This window comes from Scaptodrosophila lebanonensis, unplaced genomic scaffold (genome assembly GCF_003285725.1).
Source record: "Scaptodrosophila lebanonensis strain 11010-0011.00,11010-0021.00 unplaced genomic scaffold, SlebRS2 tig00001412-arrow-pilon, whole genome shotgun sequence".
In the NCBI taxonomy this organism is placed as follows: Eukaryota; Metazoa; Arthropoda; class Insecta; order Diptera; family Drosophilidae; genus Scaptodrosophila; species Scaptodrosophila lebanonensis.
Window position 1 is genome coordinate 7,389,893 of NW_022060739.1, and position 21,521 is coordinate 7,411,413.

Genomic DNA, 21,521 nt, shown 5'->3' on the forward strand with positions numbered 1-21,521 from the left:
GCGCACCTTAGTTGTCCATTTCCATGGCATGGATTTTGGCAACAAGTTCAGTTGGGTTACTCATTTGTTTGGCGCACAGCGGTTGGCATTATTGATGTGGGAGAGCTCGAAATGAATTCAAATGAAATACTTTGGTTTTTGTTTTTCTGTTTGGTTTCTCTAAGTACAATGTTTTATTTTAAACTGCGTTTGCAAAACGAAGCACGCGCAGTTATAAAATCGCTTAGTTGCTAATTAAATCTATACACATATGCATGTATGTATGTAAATAATGTAACTTTGTAAATACGAATAGTATATGTATGTATATGATTTGTAGCTTTAACAATTCTCTCGAATAGTGTATGCATGTATATGTTTTGTAGCTTTAACAAATTTATCTTAGTTGAATGTTTTGTAAATATATACTCATATATATGTATATATGTATATGTAGTATGCATAAATAATTATGTACATAAATATTTCATATTTGCACTATTCAATCCAGGAACTGCCCATGTAATTGTAATCAAAATACACATTCCTCATTCAGCATTTTAAAAACGTTGCCTGAATGCACAAAATAATATAATTTCATAAATTATGGTGGTTTCCAGGTGGAAGCTTTTCATGTTTATGTAATTATATTATTTCAAATAAAACTAATTCATGCTTAAATCTAGTATTTAGTTTAAAAGAAAATCTAAAGGCAAGAGGATAATAGAAAAATATATATTTACGTTTCTTTCTTCATATCTTTTCTTTCTTTGGAAGGTGATTCCCAGAAACTTTCGATAATAATAGTTATCAAGTCTTGTGATTGCGATCGTTAGCTTCTGATTGATGTTTAGATTTTCTCTCAGATAATACTCATCGATAGTCCATTCCAGTCTGCCATTCTATATGTTACTTTTGTAATTGGCTTTTTGTTTATTTTTATAGAAATATAGTACTTTTCTTCCTATTCATTTCTTTTAAACCAAGTACTAGCCACTAGTATTTTTTTTTTTTTGTTTTTTGTATTTCAACGGTAAGATAATAAACTTTGCCTATATATGTATATGTATATCTGCAGGCTTTAATTGCTTAAATCATTGTTGTTGTTTTTTTATTATTGTAAACACATGTATATTTTTCAATTTTTTTTCATTTAAACATGTTTTTTTGGTAAACATTATAAAGCACTTGTATACCCGATATTAGTTAAGAGCTATTTTTGGTTTTCTGTACTAATATGTAATTTAAAAAACGTTTTGTTTAAGCATTTAAGCAGCTGCTTGAAATGTTGTAATAATCATTCAATGTTTTCTCTTCTTACAAAAGCTACACAATTAAGCAACATTTTAAATAGAATAATGTATAGCTTGTATTTTTTTTTTTTTTAACTCTAAAGTACCAGTTTTTAGTAGAATAACATTGTCAAGATATCAAGAATAAACTCAAGCTCTGCCTGTTGACATTCCTTTGCGGTGAATATTATAATTATGTATACATGTACATCGAATTAAAAAAGGCTACACACTTATTAGCCTTACTACTTAATAACACAAAACTGGAGGTCACGCTTTGGGGGTAAAAATATCTCGAAGAGGACCTGCCTTTTCTTTTGTTTGGACACGTCCAGCTCAATCAATGATAATGCGGCACTCGTGGCTCATGCTTCTCATCCTCATCGCTGACATACATACGCGTTAGGTCCGAAGCCACCGACACATTGTCACTGCTGAGATAGACGTAAGAGACATCAAGACTGTTAACATTTATAGAAAGAGCGCTGCCTTAAAAAAAAAACACAGAAACTGCCCCAAACCCAGCCCAAAATTCTAACCAATTCGGTCTGTAATTTGCATTCAAAGCACTGCCATTTACAGCATAGCCTAGCCAGCCTAGGCAGCCGCTGACCATAAAAGCAAAGCCCCCCAAACAGCAGCACCATCCCCAGCACTATTGAATAAAGCACTTTAAATGGTCAAAATGCTTTAAATTGAATAATTGCAGCCATAAATTTATGTGCGACACTGCCTGCCTGCGCTGCTCGGAATGCTTTAAATGCCTTCAAAAGCAGCGAATTCTCTAAGCGGGTGTTGCGCATGCGCAGAGCCCCTTTACCCCAAAAGTCAGACTCACAAGACAAACAACAGACGTTTATGTATTGACAACTTGACATTCTATCAAAAGCTGCTGGCGCACCAGTTTGGCAGTTCGGTTAGCGAACTGAAGCTGTCAAGCGATCGATCGAACATACAAGTATATACGTATATAGCTACTATACTTTGTTGGCCTGGCATTTGCGCAATGTGTCTAATTGTCAATTAGCTGGCCGCATGGCTCAATAATGCAGCAGCTAGTCACTCACTTGGCTATTTCATTTTCATAGACCGATGCTACCATGGCGCTGTACTCCTGATTCAAGTTGCTGGGTCGTCCGAAGTGACCGCTGGCCGCTGACATCTCCAGGCGCTCGAATGTCTTCATGGTTGCATCCTCGACTTCCTGCTTAATGATCGGCCCAGTGCTGGTGGACATCACTGCGGCCATGGACAGTGAGGAAACGGTGCCGCCACAGCCGGAAGAGCTACTATTCTCATTATGGGCGCCCATTATGCTGCTCATCATGGTCAGGCCATAGGTTGTTGTGTTGTTTGTCGCCTGCTGCTGTAAATATTGTTGTTGCTGCTGCTGTTGTTGCTGGAATTCTAGTTGTTGCTGCTGCAGTTGTTGTTGATGCTGTTGCTGCAGTTGTTGTTGTTGCTGCTGCTGCTGTTGCTGCAGCATTTTGGTGGGCGAGCTCATCACTGGCGAGACCAGCGCCTTGCTCTGCGCACTTGTGCTCCCCTGCATGCTTTCATCGTCCCCAACACTGTAACAATAACAATAACAATAAAATTTAAGAAATTTAATAACTTTCACACGCTTTAATCAAATTACAAGCGCCGCGAAGTGCGCACGCGACACAACAGCTGTCCAGCTGTCCAACTGTCCAGCTGCCTGTCTCCAGCTAAGCCGTCATGCTCATGCTCATGCTCATGGCACGGGCGTGGGTGTGGGCGTTGACAAAAGGCATTAATTTTGCAAAGTAATTTAGTATGACGCCTGGCGAAAATTGAATTTGACATTTTTTGTGGCCACTGCCCCGTGGGCGCCATTCAAAAATATCAACGAAAAATTCAAATGCGCCTAAAGGCGACTAGGAAGCCAAAAACTCAACTCACAAGTGTTTGTGGGCAGGCTTTAGATTTGAAATTTGAACACCAAAGAAATAAAAAACGCACACTATGCAACACAATTTTGCACACTTAATAATTAATATTTTATAACTTCTTAAATAATAATTGCAAGAACAGAAAAATTAACTTATAGATGTCTTAGATTTTTAAATTAACAAAATAAATATTAATGGAATAATCATAATGGCTGACGGGGGTTAAATAATTATTAATTTAAGTTTTGCTGTAACACTCAAATCTTAGCTGAACTTCACGTCCAACGATTTGGTATCTGAGTAAGTTTTGGGCAGCGAGGTTTAGTAGTTCAGAGTAATTTTAATTGATCGACAGACTTTATTTTTAAGCTTAACCATATAATTAATAAACGGTTTGGTAACCTTTTTAAGGTGAATATGAAAAAAAGCTCCTACTACTACTACTTGTAAAATTACATTTTCCAAAATTTGTATTTATTTACGTAAAGAAAAGGTCTAAAAATGTTTTGATTTAAGTTAAGAAAATGACTAAAATATGCAGAGATATTTATGCTAAAGAGTTCAATTTTTAGCATTTTAGTTAGTCGGTCTACATCAATAATTTATTCTTATTACTAGGTAAAGTTTTTCTTGTACAATGTTTGAATTGGAATCTAAGTAGGAAGGAATAAAACACCCAACTCTCTTACAAAGTAATTCCAATACATCCCGTTTCAATCTGCGGTTTAATATTATAGTTCTAATCAAATGAAGACATTGGCAAGGAACTGGTCTTCTTGCTGTCCGACGATCTCTGTAAGTTTAAAGAACTTGGAGCACCGACAAAGTGCAGCCAAAGGTTTGGATTTATAAGGAATGTATGATTCTGAACTGGATTGAAATATCTATATATCTCTTATTGTACGTAGCTGTACCCTAAAAAAAGCGCATTAAAATATTTTCCAAGCACATTTTAATTTCAATTTTTCTCAGCAAATAAAATAGAATTAAAGAAAATTAATTTATTTCATTATCACGGAAGTATTGAAAGTATATGTGTTCTAAAGTAAGTCAGCAGAGTGTAATAATGGTATTCGAAATACATATACGCGTTAAAGAACTAGTTTTGTAATGTATTCATAAGCTTATAATAGTTTCTTTAAATTTATTTCACTTATTTACTGCATTTATTTAAGTTGTGCTCTTTATAAGTATATCATTCAGATCGTGGCGTTGTTAATGAATTTACAATAATACTTATGTATAGAGATCAATGGCTTTGTTAATCAATTTACAATAATACTTATGTATCAATGTTGAAAAGAAGTTTATTTGTATTTTAAAGTTCTGTCGCACAGTGTTCTTTACCAGCGGGCAGAAGAACTGACAAACAATAATTGTGAACATAAACACCCAAAGCCCGGCGCAGTTTGTTGGCTCAGCTGCCGACCTTCTCTCTGCGACTGGCCTCAGTTTGTTTCTGGGTTCGGCTTTGGTTTTTTTTTTTGCAACTATTGTTGTTAACATTTTGCTTTATGGCTGCAATTTATGTGCATGTTGTGCTGCAAACAACAGCAAGAATGGCAATAGAAAAATAATAAGTACCTCCGCGGGCACATGAACACCTTTTTTTGGAGGGGAGCTATGCTCGTAGCCGAGAACAGCTAGCACAAGCGAACCACATCAATCAGTCACATAAATCATTTTAATTATTAAATAAACAAGTTTTTGAATGCAACGACACTGGGCATGACGCAGTTTGGAAAATGCTACCTAACTACTCCTACCTCAAATGTAGCTGCGGTGCTAGAATATATGACTTCTGGTGTCATGGGGTTAATTGGGCTGTGATCAGTGATGGCCAGAAATAAAAACGAAATTACCTAAAAGTGTGAGAAGTTAAATTTGCTAAAAAAAAAACTAATAAGGAAAACCTCACTAAATATAATATCTTGACCCCGACGTGCTTACCAAAAATTCGAAGCTCTTTCATCTCAACTACATGCTAGACTAGTCAATTAGGGAATTTTTATGCTAGTCTACAAATAGTATTTAACAAAACTAGAAAATTAGTCGCAGTTTAAAAGCGGATTGTTTCTATGTTTTCGAAACCAGTTTATATTTCTATGCACATTTTAAGCATAAACTACATGAAAATTATGCAATTTGGTTGCGTCTGTTTAAAATTAATTTTTTAATGTATTCAAAAATATAGAATTTTATAAGTTCTGGTCAAAAAGCATTGACAACATGCGATTTCAGTCTAAGATCACTATAGAGGTTAATGCACAGACACCAACCCTCGGCCAGACAACTGGCACGGGCCTAATTATCATTAACATGTTAATGCGATCAAAATAGATCTGGTAAGCGTGTTTAATTTAGTTGAAGAAATATAGCATTGACTGGTTTCGATTCTCGCCTTGCACGGACAATAGCTTGTGTTGTTAATGGCAATGGCCAGCACTGTTCAGAATATCTTGCACCTGATAATCGAGGGGCTACAAACTAACACTTGCTGCTATTATGGCAGCGTTGCTCATTTCGAGGGAACATGCAATTATATAGTAAGAATAAGAGTCAAATATAATACATTATTAACAAATTAGCAAAAAATGTGCAGCTTGGCGAGACTAGCTTCTTAGCTCTACGACATAGACGTGTTCATACAGACAGACAAACTGAAGAATGTTTAGAAAGGCTTGCCTCTACGCGATTGTGAATCCTTCAAATTCTTAGATCTCTCGATTGACCACGAGTCCTTGTAGGTTATGAGTACTCGTAAATTAATAAAATGATACCAAAGTATAGTTCTTCGATTCCTTTTACGTTTTGCTTTTAAGAGTATGGTAAAATATATTATAAATATAGTATAGTATATATATTTGTCATGCTTGGAAAATTAAATGAGCATATTAGTGAATGGGAATTTCAGAGACCACAAAATTACCCCAATTTTGAATATATTTTATGTGCTAACGACCTGAATTACAAAAAATTAAGCGGGACTGCTTTTAAAAATATGGCTATAAAATAATCCATTCTCCCACCATAATATTTGTCGTTCTCGCTGACTAATAAAATCACACTTTGAATTGATTTGTGTGTTCTTTTTTGGTATCCCAATATATTTAATACATGTGCGAGACAATTTAATAAAGCAGTTTAGAACAGGAAGTATATGCAGGTATGACATTCTTGAGCCACACTGACGCAACATTGAGTTGAAAAACAAAACCACTAGCCATAAAATTTATGCACAATTAATAACCGCTAAAAAGCCACAGTGGATAAAACTAAGGCATATAAGTATATAATAGATACTATATGTATATACTTACTATATTTTATCTACTCGCACTGTGTGTGAAGAGAACTTGTTTCGCATTTCACAAGGCACACTGTCGCAACGATTGTGTAAATTTTGACTTTTACTTTCGCAAAAAGAAAAACTAGTTTCGTTTTATGCAAAGAAAAGGGGCATGCCTTACTAAAGAATGACTATAATATTTATAATAAATGGCTCATGCCAATGACACAAAAAGATGGTTTAAGCAGTATAGAATTTAGAATTCAACTCGATGGCAAAAACTGGTTCATTAGCTCATAAACAAATCGCATAAGAACCGGCTTCGACTACGGGTCGAAGATGCAAACGCAACATTGTAATATGTGTGTTAAATGTCAATTGTTTTGCTAGCAAGTATATTTCTTCTCGGTTGCCTCAAAGATTCACAGGTTCGGGCAGCAGAAGGGCCAAGGCACATTTAAATTAGTATATTAACAAGTGTAACAAACTAATGCTACGATAAGAAATCTTTTAGTTGAGCGCGCGTGTGTCTAATTTCAAGTAATGCCTCGTTTGAATAGAGGTGTTACAAAAATCTCTAGATTTTGTACATTACTCTGGTATTCTAAAACTACTGCCAAAGTAACAATTTATATGGAAATTATTTATAACATGATTTTGTCATGTTTTTATACCCTGTACCCGTAGGGTAAAAAGGGTATATTAGGTTTGTGCAAAGTATGTAACATACAGAAGGAAGCATCTCTGACCCCATAAAGTATATATATTCTTGATCAGCATGACGAGAGAAATCGATCTAGACATGTCCGTCCGTCTGTCCGTTCGTCTGTCCGTCTGTCCGTCTGTCCGTCCGTCTGTCCGTCTGGATGAACGCGAGGATCTCAGAAACTATAAAAGCTAGAATAACCAAAGTTGGCATCCAGATTCTCCTGGGTCCGAGTAAGGACGAGTTTATTTTATTTTTTTTAATTTCCCCCCCCCCCCTTCCCCCGCTACAGAATTTCGTCAATAGCGTCCACATTTCAAATGCTACCTAAACCACACAAATGCACACATAATTCATATATAATTGTCTACTGTTGTTCAAAATTTTATTCAATTCGGTCAATTCTAAGAAAAGTTATTAGCGAAACAAATTCTCGCCAGTACAACCCCCACAAACTGCAGCAACAAGTTCGCTCTTCTTCTTCCTCTTTTTGCTGCTGCTATGGGCGCATATAACTCAGTGACGGAAGTTTACCTGGGTACAGGGTATTACACTGTCGGGCTTGCTCGACTGTAGCGTTCTCTCTTGTTGTTTTATAAATTACAACATTTTGAGAGTTTTTATTTTACAATATAGACCTTGTCGTCTCCAGAGAAGACTACTGTATGCCTTGTTAAGCTTTCAATTCAACTGGCCATACAAATAATTGAAAATTTCATTTAACTATTATATGCCCAATTTGTTCATTCCAACAGCAAAAATATATATTAGGGGTTATGCTTTTTGAAAAAAAAAGATGCTTTTCATTTTAAATCATAAAGCTAATGTCATTAGTGAATACAAAACAAAGCTCGACAAATGCCCCTATGTCTATTTTCTTTACGAACTTGGAGCCTGCGAAGAATAATACGGAGCTCAATAGCTAAGCTATAGAAGTAGTCTTAAGGCTGTTGCTATGGGATGGAAAACGTTTATATTTGCTCTCATCTAAGCAAATGCTGATTAATCATGGAAATATTGATCATTCTAATGAATTTTTTGTTTAATGAAATACGAAAGTTTTCTGTACTTCTTATGAACAAATTTACGTGATTTCGATGACAACACTAAGGCTAGTATATATACGTCCAAGTACATTCGTTACGTTTTGCAAAGCATTACAAATGATATTAATTAGTTTTCATATGCAGCTGCAGACAACTTCTGTCATTCGGCTGCAATTTTACGCTAATTTTGCATTATATGGCATGGAAAATTAAGGCCAACTTGTGAATACATTGTACGCGAATACAACACAGGCTGCCAAATGTGGCTGTGCATGTTAATCTGATGACTTCATTTCATGTTCCGCCATAGGTGTGTTGGCCAGGGTTCATGCATTTCATAGGTAGCCAGCCAAGTTGGTGTGGCATTGATTTGATTGCCTTACACCGCTGATGCAAATCAAGCGGAACAGGGAGACCAAAAAATAAAACGTAAACATTGCAACTTGTCAAAGGTGTAAATGCCCAAAAAAATAAGCAAATAAAAAAGAGGCGAAACAACGAAACAGCAAAACAGCTGGTTACCATTTATCATGCAGTGCTGATCTGAGAGTTTTCTGTACCAACAAATAGCAAAAATCCACGACAAAAAACCCATAAAGCAAAAGCAAAACGCTGTTTAACATGAGCATGCACTGAACGCTGTGAGGTCCGCCGACCAGCATACTCGTATTCATATATAGACCGCCTTACGATCGCCGCAACTGCCACACACACACACACACACACACATATACACACATATGGTCAATATGGCCAAAACGGATGGATCATAAGCCAAATCTAGATGACGGGCTGAGCTCTGAGCCGTGCTCGGTTCTAGGCAACACAATGCAGCCCGAGACACACACGTTGACATTTAATGCGCCACCGACAACTGTCAACACACGAAAGTAAATGTAAATTTAAGAGTTCAGTGTTTAGTGTTTGGTGTTTAGAGTTAGAGCGACCGATCGGCCGACTAAACGTGCACAAAGTTCATAAATTGCATTAACAGCCCCCATGTAAACAATATGTTAGAGCCTTAACATCTGGCTGCTGTGCCATAAATTTTGCCATTGTTGCGTACAGTGGAACACTTTTCATTTTATAGAAGTTAAAAACGGGAAAAGGCTTTTCAACTTCAATTCAAAACTGTTTCCATTTTCGTAAGTTGATAAAAATTAAAGCATTGCCCGAATTAACTAAACTATAGCTCCAATTTAATAGGAGCGCATTAAAACTTTCATTTCACTGAAGTGCCAATTTTGTTAAATTACTAACTTTTCGCTCAAATGTATTTTTCTTTTCAATTGAAAAGCTATGTTATGTAATATAATTTATATTGTTTTTATAAGTATATTCATATTAAATAAAAAAGCTTCAAGGGAAGGTAAACACACTTTCTAGAAGCACAAAATTCGAATTCTTCTAAATATAATTTATATTGTTCTTATAAGTATGTATATATAAATATAAAAGCTTCAATGGAAGGGAAACACACTTTCTAGAAATACAGAATTGGAATTCTTCTGCGTGCCAACTTAAAGAAAGCTATACAACTTATTTCAACATCAAATACAGATAACCTTATTTTTGTAAAACACCCTTTATCTCCTAGTGAACTAGTCCAAATACCTCAATATTATTAAAACTTAACTTATTTACCAAATCTGGGATGAAAATATTTACTAAATTAAAAACTTTAATACGTTAACTTTATTGTCATAAAATATAAAATGAAATGTTAATAAATATTATATAAAATAAAAAATACAAAATTCTCAGAAAATGTATACATTTAATACAATTACGCAAATAAAAATAAGAGAAATATTTTTAAAAATATTTAATAAACTTAATATAAAACTTGTTCTGAAATTTTATTATAATTTTTAATTTTATTACTCTTTGTTCGAATATACTCCACAATAAACACTAAATCACAAAAATTAATTCGTAATAGATATGCAAATATTTTGATCAGTTTTTAAAAATTTCTTAAATTACAGTAGCTTTTAAAAACTGTTTTATTTAAGAACGAATATTTTATGCCAATGAAATGAATTAAATAAAGTTGAGCACATAATTATCTGTGTTAGAAATATTAAACATCATTAAATGACCAATTAATTTCAGAATCGGAATTTACACATATTTTAGAAATATTTTTAAAAATAAAAAAACAGAACCAATTTTTCACTTTAATCAAGCGTTTTATTGCCTTTTTTATTTCACACTAAATAAATTTATTTGTTTGCTTCAATTTCTTGATTGTGGGGCTTTTAAAATTTTAAATCATGCGCTAATTAAATAAAATGTCAAAATTGTGAATACCATTATTCATGGTTATTTATGGTTATTATGGTTATTTAAAAAAATACACAAATAAATAAATAATTTATAATTATTATAATTAAACATGCATTTTAAAATGCAAAGAAATTGAAAATTGCTTTCAGTATTTAAAAAAGAATTAAAAAGAATTGAAGTGCACATTTTTCAAATAAGCTTCTAGCTTTCACTTAAAATTTGATTGCCTTTTGTTCCGACGCATACCACAGTAAATAGGATAGCATGAGAGACCCACTTACCAATCACTGGCATCGGCGGATGTGTGTTGCGGCGCTGCCTGCTGATTACATTTGCTGCGCATTACCAAATGCAGCCAGTTGGGCACTGGGGGCGTTAGATCCGGTGTATATCTGCAATGGCAGCTGAATGAGTACCACCATTTAGTGGAGTGGGTGGTGGTGGGGGTGGTGCGTACCTGATAATGGAATTGCAATGCTTGGCCTTGGGTATTGCGAATATTTCGCTGGTGTTCATGCTAGCCGCATGCGCATTCTCCACGGCAGTATCCACTTCTGGTATGAGGGCGAGCTCCTCCGGCTCCGGCGGATCCACCTCTAGACTGGAAACGGAGCTCAATGAGTTCCGTGGCAGGCTGTGATGGTAACCCGATGACATGCTGGCTGTCTCCTCCAGCTCGGTGGCATCGAACTTGAGCGTCACTATAAGAGCGAAAAGTACGCAAAAGAGAGAGAGAAACACAGAGCATATCGAGATACACCGACAGACACACACAGACAGTTATCAAACAGTGTTTTGGGGGGAGGTTGGTTGGGAAGAGTTGCGGGCGCACGTTAACAGATACCCATAATCAATCAAAATTTGTGTCGTCGACATGAGAGAGCAAAAATTATTGATACCGGTATACATCACCTTCAACTAAACAGGGTTGTAGACTTTAACTCACGTTTGTCCAAAGGTCCCAGCTTCATGGCCAGTCCATACATGGTCTCCGGCGTCCAGTAATCGGGTATGCGTGCAAATATCGAGCCCGCATCGGCGGGCAACTGTATTCCCAGTTTGTGCAACAGCAGCACAAACGGCTGATACAACATGGTCGTCGACTGCTCATTATTCCATTGCACCAGAGGTATGGACTTTTGTTTGCATATATAGTGATAGGCCACTGGCTCCATAATGGGCTCGGAATAGCGGAGTTCATTCGAACTATTCCCGTTGCTCTTCAACGACAACTTAATGTAGCAACATTCGAGCAAGAGTTGCTGCAACCAAACGAGATGCTGCGCCTTATGCTCCTTGACTATAAGATCTAGCAGAATCTGTAAAAATTGGAAAGCTCTGAATAACAACTGTTCGAGAAGTGGGCTGCCATTTAGTTTCCAAAGTCTTTCTTGGAAAACTAAAGCATCTGCAAAGTGTGTCAACTAAATCCCATAGTCTTTAATGATGCTCACCTGTATATCATCTGAGGGTTTGCCATAGGCGCTCTCCTTCAGTTCAATGCCCGACTCGGTGGTGTTCGATGTGGGTGTTGTAAGCAACGTGCGCTGGTATTCCGCATCTTCGAACTTCATCAGATCATCGTACTCCAGCAACGTTATAATATCCTGTGAAAACTCACTTCATTATTCCGCGATCTTTCAGAGCGCAGCCAGAACCTACCTGCTGAAGCAATTGCTGGATTATAGATATGCGGGACTTGTGCTTGTTGCCGCTGTTCTTGAAGAGCTTCACAATTTTGCCAACCACATCATTATTCTTTCTGCTTTGCACATAGTACCAATAAAGTGTGTCCATTTCCTCTTGAGACCAAGAGCTGCAAAAAACAGACAATATATAAAGTTTAAGTTTTTGAAAATTATTTAATGATATAAATAATTCTACATCGGCCACAATACTAGTCGACTACAGATCGAGTTACTTTTCAAGCCCTGCAGGTAATCTATTAATTTGTTAACTAAATTTAAAAGAAACGGTACTTCACTAAATACGTACAGCTAGAAGGTGGAAGATATTGGAAAACAAAAAAATCAATTCAAAGCCTGCCTTTATCTAAAGCTTGTTCAGATGAACTCCATTCTAGAACTGTAACATACCATACAGTGTGTTCCTGATTGTGTTCCTTGGTCATTTCCGTGAGCGAGGTCGTCGGTATGGTTAACGGAGACTTGGGCGGTGCATTCATGAACTTATGGATGACATACTCGATGAGATCGGACCAGTCCTAAAGAAGGTGTCAACACACATAAGTAAAAGTTAGTTAAGGCCTTGGCGGGCAAGACTTACATCACAAAGCTCATAGTCGGCTTCCCAAATGCGTGAGTATGTTTTCAATATAATTGGCTGAAAGAGTACGCCTATTTGGCCCAAATCGCCACCGATATGATGCATCATGGTGAAGATGCAATCATTGACGAACTCGCCATTACTCTTAAAGTCCTCCAGCAGTATGCCATAATAATGCATGACCTCCAGGGTGGCAAATCTGTAAGATTCAATACAAGGGTATTTAGAAATATATACAAGTATATCTAAAATGTGCCGATGAATAAAACTTACTGAGATATATGATCTGAAAGCTTGATGCTTTGGCCGCCATCGAGCTTAGCAGCGCTATCCAGAATAAGCATGAGCATGTGATTGGTGACGACCAAGTCTTGCAGATACTGCTTCGAGTGGATACTGGGATTGAAGCGTCGCAGCAAAAGCACAAATAGGCAACGCAGATCCGATGTCGAGCTAATTTGGATTTGCAGCTGACGCAGATGTGCGCGATCGTCCTCACTGAGATGTGTGACCTTATTGTATGTCTCGATGGCCTGCAGGAATTCGCGTATGGCCGTCACGACTAGATGCATGCGACGCAGATAGGGTTTCAGGTCACTGCCCTCCTGGCGTGCATTCAGCTCCAATTGCTCACACAAGCTAACGCCCTCGTAGGTTAAGTAGCTTATGACATCGTAGGTGAGTATCGTATTGATATGCTCAATGTCCAACTCGAGCTGAACGGCAAACTTCAGGAAGTATGTGACCAGCCAGAAAAAGTGTGAGGTATCAATGGGGATTTTCTGTGAATTAGCAGAGAGTACAATTAAGGAGGAGGTCCTGGATGAACAATGTCCCCAAACTTACCGCATAAGTTAACAACTGCATGTGTAGCTCTTCTACCAGATAGTTGTAGCCCTTAAGCAGAAAGTCGACAGTGAATTCTTTGAGCAGGTTGGATATGTCCTCATTTGTTGGCATGTGCTGCACCAGACCCTTCATATTGATGCTGAAAGGCGAGGTAATTTTTTAGAAAGTTAAAACCAACTTCTTCGAAAGTGGTTTAGTTTTTTTTTGTACTTACAGACTGCTTTTGCTGCGCTTCACGAGCTTCTTACGTCGCAGCTCCTTCTTGTCCATTGGCGACAGGATTGTTCGCTGTTTGTTGCGCGGTTTGGTGTTGCAAGGCGGTTTCTGGTGCTGCGGCTTGCCCTGTGGCCCGTCATCATCATTGCTGGAGGTGGAAATAGATTCCTGATTCTCCACCTGTGTGCCATAGCCGCAATCGGAGAGCTCTGACTGCGAGGAAGGGCACTCGCGCTTCTGCGGACAACACTTCCCCTTTGTCAGCTGCAACTGGCCGGAATGGGGTGACTTTTGGCCAAGTTTGACAGCCGACATATGTGCTGGATACGCTTCACCGACCATGTCGGCAAATTTCTGCGCTAGTGCCGATGTCAAGGGTCGCATGGGCAGCGGTGGAGGTGGCTTGAAGGGCTCGTTATTGAAGTGGGTGTTCGATGATGCCGTCGAGTGGTTTCGGTTGTGGTTGAGCGCGAGCAAATGACTCGCTGACTCATTGGTAGTGGTGTTAGCTTTGTCAGCTGGTTGTGTTAGATTCAACGGCAACGATGGCGGTGTTATAGTGACCACCTCCGGCTCCTCCTCATCTTCTTCATCTTTCTCCTCATCATCATCTCGTACATGACGCTCCACAAAATCGGCTTCCTCCATGGCTTCGGAAATAGTTCGCTGCTCGGGCGAGAGTGGCATATCGGTAATATCGCTGGCGGCCTCTGAACTATCGGGCTTCTCGGCGGGCACCCGCATCAGTGCATTTTGGTACTCATGACCCTTGCGACTAACCTCCTGTAGGGTCGCCTCGGTGCCCTCCCTTAAGGCCTGCCGTCGTTTATCGCACCCATCGTTTTGGCCGCCGCCATTGCTACCATTATCGGAGGAATCGGATGTGGGATCTGAGGTTAGCATTGGACTGGAGTCACCACTGCCCTGTTTAGGCGGCGATGTGTTACTCTCATTATCGTCTGAGCTTTCGGACAACGAGGCTTCGAACCACAAATTGAGCAGCTTCTGCAAAGTGCTCACATGTTGATCCTTATATATGAGTGATATCAACTGTACCATGTTAACGGCCCAAAAGGCGCGCTGCGGACAGGTCATGAGATAGATCAGCAGCTTGTCGATGCTCTGTATGAAGAGGTTCCACAATATGGTATTTTGCATGGAAATCACATGACCGTTGCTCGTCTGCAGTATGGGCATGATGAAATGGGCATGAGTCTCAGATATATGCAGAATGTTGCGTAGAAGCAGCAAACAGTTGTTGATCTGATCACATTTCTGTGGCGACAGCTTCGGCTCTGATTCCAGTATGTGCTTCATATACTCCACCACGCTCTTGGTGCTCTTCGGATCGGTGAAGGCCTCCTTGCTGGTATAAAGCAGCTTATTCAGCTCGAAGATGGTGTGACGACCTACCTCAGTACGATACATGACATCCACCGAGAAGAGGCACTCCACAGGCACCGTCAGGTTCACCAAAATCCGTATGACCAACTCGAGTACAGCATCATCCTTGGCATTCTTCAGCAGTGGAATCAGATCGGAACGAACATTCTGACCAAAGCCGATGGCGCGCCTAAATGTGCGCAACGTTTGATCCTCATACGTCAATTTGTAGTTAATCTCCTCGAGAATGGCTGCATCAAGGATTCGAGATACATTTGGTTTGGTTGCATTTTTGTTGTTGTTAGTTTCTTTTTGACTTACCTAGCGCATTCGGGCTGACCACATAGGTGTCGCCCTCCACGGAGCCGAGCGATGAGAACGCGCTATGCAACTGAGGCGTAGCAAGTAACCAGTCCATAACAAGAGCTTATGTGATGTTTTTGCAATGGTTGTACTTGGTTTTTTGAATGAGTTTCGATTTAATAATTTGTTTTTCTTGTAGCCACTTGCAGCACATGATCAGCGTTGTGCATTCAAATACCCTGCACGGTCTTAGGGTTTCAGGCAGCCAACTAAAACAAGGACAGAGGAAAGGAGCGAAACATAAATGATGAGTCATAATAAACATATTTATACTACATTTAATAAGGGATCTTAAGAAGATCTTGAAGGAACTTAGCAGCATATAGGCACAGCAGGCAAGTTCTTAAATGAAGTTTATGATCTTCAAGGAGAAAAGCTCTATCCTTTTCTCTTAAAGATTCCAGAAATATGTCAAAGAAAAGAAACATATCGAAATAGTGTTCGAAAGTATCCAGCTCTAGTCTCTTAATACTATAATGACTGGAGATTAACGGCTGTTCATTTTATAGCATTTTATAGCATTGGCGGTGTGGTTAATATTACGAAGAGATGGAGCTTGAAAATGATGTTGGATATTCACAATTAATATTTGCGGTTAACTTGATTTTAATTTCTAGATCAAATTCAGCTAGTGAACTAAACTTGAGTTCTTAAAAAAACATATAAAGTTATATGAACAAATAATCAAAAGAATTAACTTTTTGTATTCATTTTCCAATTGATAATTCATGGAAATATGTTCAATTACAATAAATAATAACAATCTCTACAAGCTCTTTTGTTTCTATAACTTTTTAAATCAATTTTACCTACAATGGCAGTTATATATGATTATCGATCACTGTAATAGTAATATGTAATAATCTACTATGTCCATGAGAAAGTAAAAAGCCGCGGCAGATACTATAAAAATGTGAGACAAACGACAAATATGCTTAAAAACTAGTCTCCTTATATACGCAAAAACCAATTGCTATTGATTTTTTACATAAATGGTGGCATATATTACCCTTGACATGACTTATTTGAGCAGTCGACCCTTTCCAGTGAGGCGTGTGCGACTTTTTGCATTTCCTTATATGACATGACCTATTTGAGTGAAGGCTATAAGCAGAAACATCTAGAGTAGAAAACTTTTCTCGTTCTATACCGTTCCATAAGGAAACAATTGTTGTTAATCTTTTATTCAAATATTTGTTTCGAATGCCCTTGACATGAGCTGTTTGAGCAACGACCCTTGAATTTATATTGAAGCGTTCGCCCAGACACGACATAACTGCCGCAACAACAACAACAGCAGCAGCAACAGGAATAGCAACGAATCAAATTTAATTAAACAACGTGTACAAAAGGTTTGTTATAAATATCAGCTAAGCTGCCCATGACTAGTGCATGTGACCAGAACTGCAGGCAGCAACAGCAACAGCAACGGCCACGGAAACCTATCCGGCCCAAGTCAATGCAATGTGCAGCTGCTTAGCATGCAGAGGATAGCGAAACGTGTGGCACAAAGCCACCCACAAGAATTGCACGTGCCACGAGAGCGTGTTTGTCAGGAAAATTGTACAATTTTTCAATTTACACTCGATTGATTTTGGAAAACAAACAATTCGCGCAGACATATGGAAACACACCCCCATAATGCAGAGGCGAGCCCAAATTTTTTGAACCACACCCCCTAAATGAACACGTAACCAGGCCAGGCCAGGGCAGGCCAGGCGCAGCAACAGCAACAAAAACAACAACAGCAGCAACAGGTCCACGGGCATCCGCATGTGACTCACAAGCACACGCACACGCACACCCACTAACACAGACACGCGCCAGTGTCTCCATCCCAGCAGTCGGTGCTGCGTGTTGCGCAGCTTCTTTGATTGTGTAAACGTAACCACCACCCTTTAGAGGGGGTGGTGCTGCTGGTGGTGGTGGTGTCGTTGCTGATGTGGAAGGAGAGGACAATGGACTGCACGTATTTATAGGGCGCCTTTGGAATTCCATTTGTATGGGTTTAGTGGCTTGGAGTAAGCGACAATTTCTATGGTGATTGTGAAAACTAATACTCTGTGTCTATTTTTGGACACAGTTGGCAGTGTGATAAGTGGTGGTGTTATACCTCATTATATTGTATAACGATTCCTAGAGGTAATTGAAAAGAATTGAAAGAATTGCGACGCACAAAAAAAAAGTATTGCATTATTTTAGGCGACCGTTTCAAATTGCAATGGAAAATGCGTTTATAGATAAGTATATATGTAATGGAATTGAAAGCTAGATATAATAACAAGCTATACTCTATTATGTTAGTGTGCTAGTTTAATGCAGATTGAAGGCTGTTGCTTTCGGATTAGCAACATTATATAAAAGGTGGATGTTAATTAAGCCATTTGATTATGCCATGCACCCAAAGGGTAATACAGTCTGCTAGATTATGAGAAATACATGTCTAGGTGTTACGTATAGGGCTAAACTGGTTGTTCAATCTGCTTCGCTTGCTGTCTTACTGGCACAGAAGTATCTGGAAAACTGGATATGCATGCCAAGGTTTGAGAAAACTTTATCTTTTATTTTAATGAGTTCTTTCCATGCTTATTAAAAGTTATTCTTAAAAAGGTGTTGAAATTATTTGAGTTTTAATTTTTCACCGGAAAAGCAAGCTCTTTAATACATAATTAAAAGGACGCCAAATTTCTAGCCAAGGCATGGGCATTTGAAAAAAATAGTCATTAGAGGCCAAAATAGTATTACCGCTAAGCTGACTATAAACACTGATTGCAAGAATAAAACTGAGCTTTGCCAGATTGGCCAAGTAGTGCACCATTTGCCATGATACTTAAAAGGAAGAAACATCAGAAAACATTCTACATTTCAAATGTATACCCTTGTCTAACTATTGCCATTTTCTATAAAATTATTAATATTTAATCAATGTTCTTCTAAAACAAACAACCATATTCCATTGCGGTTTTACTATCCCTAACTAGAGCGCAATGTTCAGCGTTTGATGAATTCAGTTGAATTTACATAACAACCGCATACATATCCATTCGTATCTCGCGCACTGCTCCAACCCAAATCGCATTTCCGTTCCGTGCTGGCAACTAGCAGGTTATGAAACCAAAATAAAAAGAAAAGGTAAATAGAGACAACACGACCATAGAAAGATGCTTACATAAAATTCAAATCATATGCACATTTAACAACGCTCGCACATATATCTATTCAAATCGAGCTCATTTGTGTTTGTGGTAGTAGGAAAAAATTCATTCAGGAAAATAGAAGTGCGATGAAGTGCCTAAGAAAGAGCCAAATGGCATTCAGATTGTTGATATTGCCTAAATTTTGGCAAAGTTCAATAAAAAGACAGCTAACTTTGCCTTGCAAATTAGTTCAAGGAAACCCATTTTGGTTTATTTGTTGTGTCTTTTATTATATCTTTGTGTGTCGTTGTATGAACTGCATGCCACATGTGGCGCTTGCTCCGAACTACATCTGGTGGTGTCAGAAACAGAAGCAGTTGTGTGCTTTCTTTCCCGCTTTGTCTGCAGCTACCGTTTTCATATTTCCTCGAACACAGGAACATATTTGGGTTATGAAAGCGCATAATAATAGGCGAACAACTCAATAGCTTTTTAAATTTGGGCATATCCGCTGAAAATATAACTTATTATCAAGTTATATGGATCCCTCAAATAGAAACAAGTTATACCTAGGCATGGCTCATGGGAAAGACTACCCCCATGCCATTTTTTATGGTTACAAATTCTGGCATGGAAGGGAACTAAGAAATTAAGAAATTAAGAATAGAATCAAAAACATAAGTCGATAATAGTGCAAGCATAAGGTCATTAATAATTGATGATAACAAAACACTGAATATAAATCAATTCAATTCAATTAGTTAATCAATCAATGTAATTAAACGTTACACTGCTGCTGATCGAAATGCAAGCGTTTTTGTTTGTCGTCAGTTATGCGAAACAGTTCCTCTTATTTAGCATTACACTACAATTTACTTAAACATAGTCTTTTCGTGGTCTCTAGAATGATATTTCCGACAGACAACAATAAAAATTATTGCCATGACTTAAACGAGTTAAGATGTATAGCTGTTGAAAGGAAAGCATAAGCACTCCAACATGACAAAATAGTCTCTAAATTTACTCGTAAAACGATATCTTCGAAAAATGATTATAGAAAAGTATGAAACTATTCCCGCGAAATACAAATAGGGACACTCGAACAAGACAAATACATTATCAATAAAATAATGAATTCAAAATACATCTCCGAAAATGCAGTTTTCTTTTTAAACAACTGATTTCAAATTTTGCATTTTGCTGAGTGCATAAACCATGATTCTCAATCTCATATTGAAAATGCTGCTCCAATTCAGTTCATTGACTGCTCTAGACCCAAGGAGGGGCTAACAAATTTTAATTTTGATTAAATAATGCTCGATGCGTTAAAATAATAACTCATGCATATGATCAATGGAAAAATTTCAACAAATCTAACTCAGTTCCATTTTAAGGCCATAATAATGAATGTCGACTTCCTATTGAGAAGTTTTTTGCAGAGGGGGCAACGGCCCCTATCAAAATTTTTTACCAATCACAGACAATTTAAATACCAAAAAACGAAAAGGAATGTACTTGTTTGTAGTAATAAATGTAATATAAATAGCCATGTTTCCGCATAAAATAACCGCAATTTGTTTGTTGTTAATAATTTCGATAAAATATAATTTTGTTTGAGCATAAAGCTAGGACAACAAATAATACTTGATGGCTGGCTTGACTTTCCTTGCAATTTGTTTGTTGTTAATAATTTCGATAAAATACGCGTAACTTCTAGAATTTTGTTTGAGCATAAAGCTAGGACAACAAATAATACTTGATGGCTGGCTTGACTTTCCTTGCTTTCTGGAAACACACCAATATTTGTTTCAAACTTGATGTTGGCGCGCTGGCAATTCAAAAAAAAAAGCTCTTACGGTTTTGCTTTTTTTGCACATTACTCATACGAGCAAGTACGTAGCTATATAGCTCATGATATATGTATGTATATTTTATGTAGGGTTGTATGCTTACCGCTTGGTTTGTCTACTGCAGCGACGTTTTAGTAATCCAAAGTAGTCTAGGGGTTACAAATATCAATTGGCAGAAATGATTGAGTTGCGCGTGTAAGCAATTTTTTAAGCAACTTCTTGGGGTCGCTTTTGGTAGAAGTTACACACACCTTTGTGCTTTAGGCTTTAAAGAAATTAAAAATAGGTTTCGTGTTAATTTTTTTGGTTAAGGAAAGCCTTAAGCCGGCTTAAGCCTGCCCCAACTAATTCACAAACAGCCACTATTTCACAAACGACTCTATTCGATTATGCATTATTCATTGTACATATGTATATTCATTATTATTGTGTGTAGGAATACTTTCAGTCGCACTTTTCAAGTCGAGTTTACGTAAAATTGCAACAACGACAAGCTGCACTTTGTTCAGCACAGTGTGAAAATATACACTCACACACACACAGAGTAGTTGAACAATTCAGCTGTATTTGTTGCAAAATTGAATAGCGTGACTTAAACTTTTCCATAGACAAAATTCAGTTTCACTATTTATTTAAAACACTTGCACAATACTATATAGTAATTGCTATGATGTATGGAAGGGCGCTATTACGCTCGATGGAATAACAAATATTGGAGCAGGTCTTGAAAAATGTAAAAAATATAAAATAAAAGCGTGCGCGCACACGACCGCTTACTTCGAACGCAGAACGTTGAATGTGAATAGAATTTGCATTTTACGGACATAGAACGTAAACGTACCGCCAATGCATCGACCGTGCACACACACACACACAAACCCCTTCAGTGTTCACATTGCAGTCGCATGAGATGCGCAAAAGCT

The 21,521-nt window shown here is 37.8% G+C and overlaps 1 protein-coding gene across 2 annotated transcripts; it reads right to left on the reverse strand.

The window, feature by feature from the left end:
* Positions 1-230: 230 nt before the first annotated feature.
* Positions 231-20,857, reverse strand: LOC115631921 (protein timeless). Of its 2 annotated transcripts, none has more exons than XM_030528774.1 (14): positions 20,702-20,857; positions 15,570-15,820; positions 13,864-15,499; positions 13,647-13,788; positions 13,074-13,582; positions 12,801-12,999; positions 12,611-12,738; positions 12,177-12,330; positions 11,969-12,121; positions 11,461-11,833; positions 10,972-11,215; positions 10,796-10,906; positions 2,339-2,842; positions 231-1,702 (listed from the first exon to the last, which is right to left on the reverse strand). In XM_030528774.1, the coding sequence occupies exons 2-14, from the start codon at positions 15,664-15,666 to the stop codon at positions 1,612-1,614; spliced, it is 4,341 nt and encodes a 1,446-aa protein (XP_030384634.1). In that variant the 5' UTR covers positions 15,667-15,820; positions 20,702-20,857; the 3' UTR covers positions 231-1,611. The 2 variants fall into 2 exon arrangements, with proteins under 2 accessions (XP_030384634.1, XP_030384633.1); XM_030528773.1 differs by having other exon boundaries at positions 232-1,705.
* Between the last annotated feature and the right edge of the window lie 664 nt (positions 20,858-21,521).

Bases quoted from the DNA above. Each gene is read 5' to 3' on its own strand.
- LOC115631921 (XM_030528773.1), bottom strand. From the start codon at position 15,666: ATGGACTGGTTACTTGCTACGCCTCAGTTGCATAGCGCGTTCTCATCG. The intron at 12,331-12,610 runs GTATGTTACAGT...TGTTTTTTGCAG, and splicing joins AATCAGGAACACACTGTATG to CTCTTGGTCTCAAGAGGAAA. The intron at 11,216-11,460 runs GTGAGTTAAAGT...TCGCTCTTATAG, and splicing joins GCTGGGACCTTTGGACAAAC to TGACGCTCAAGTTCGATGCC.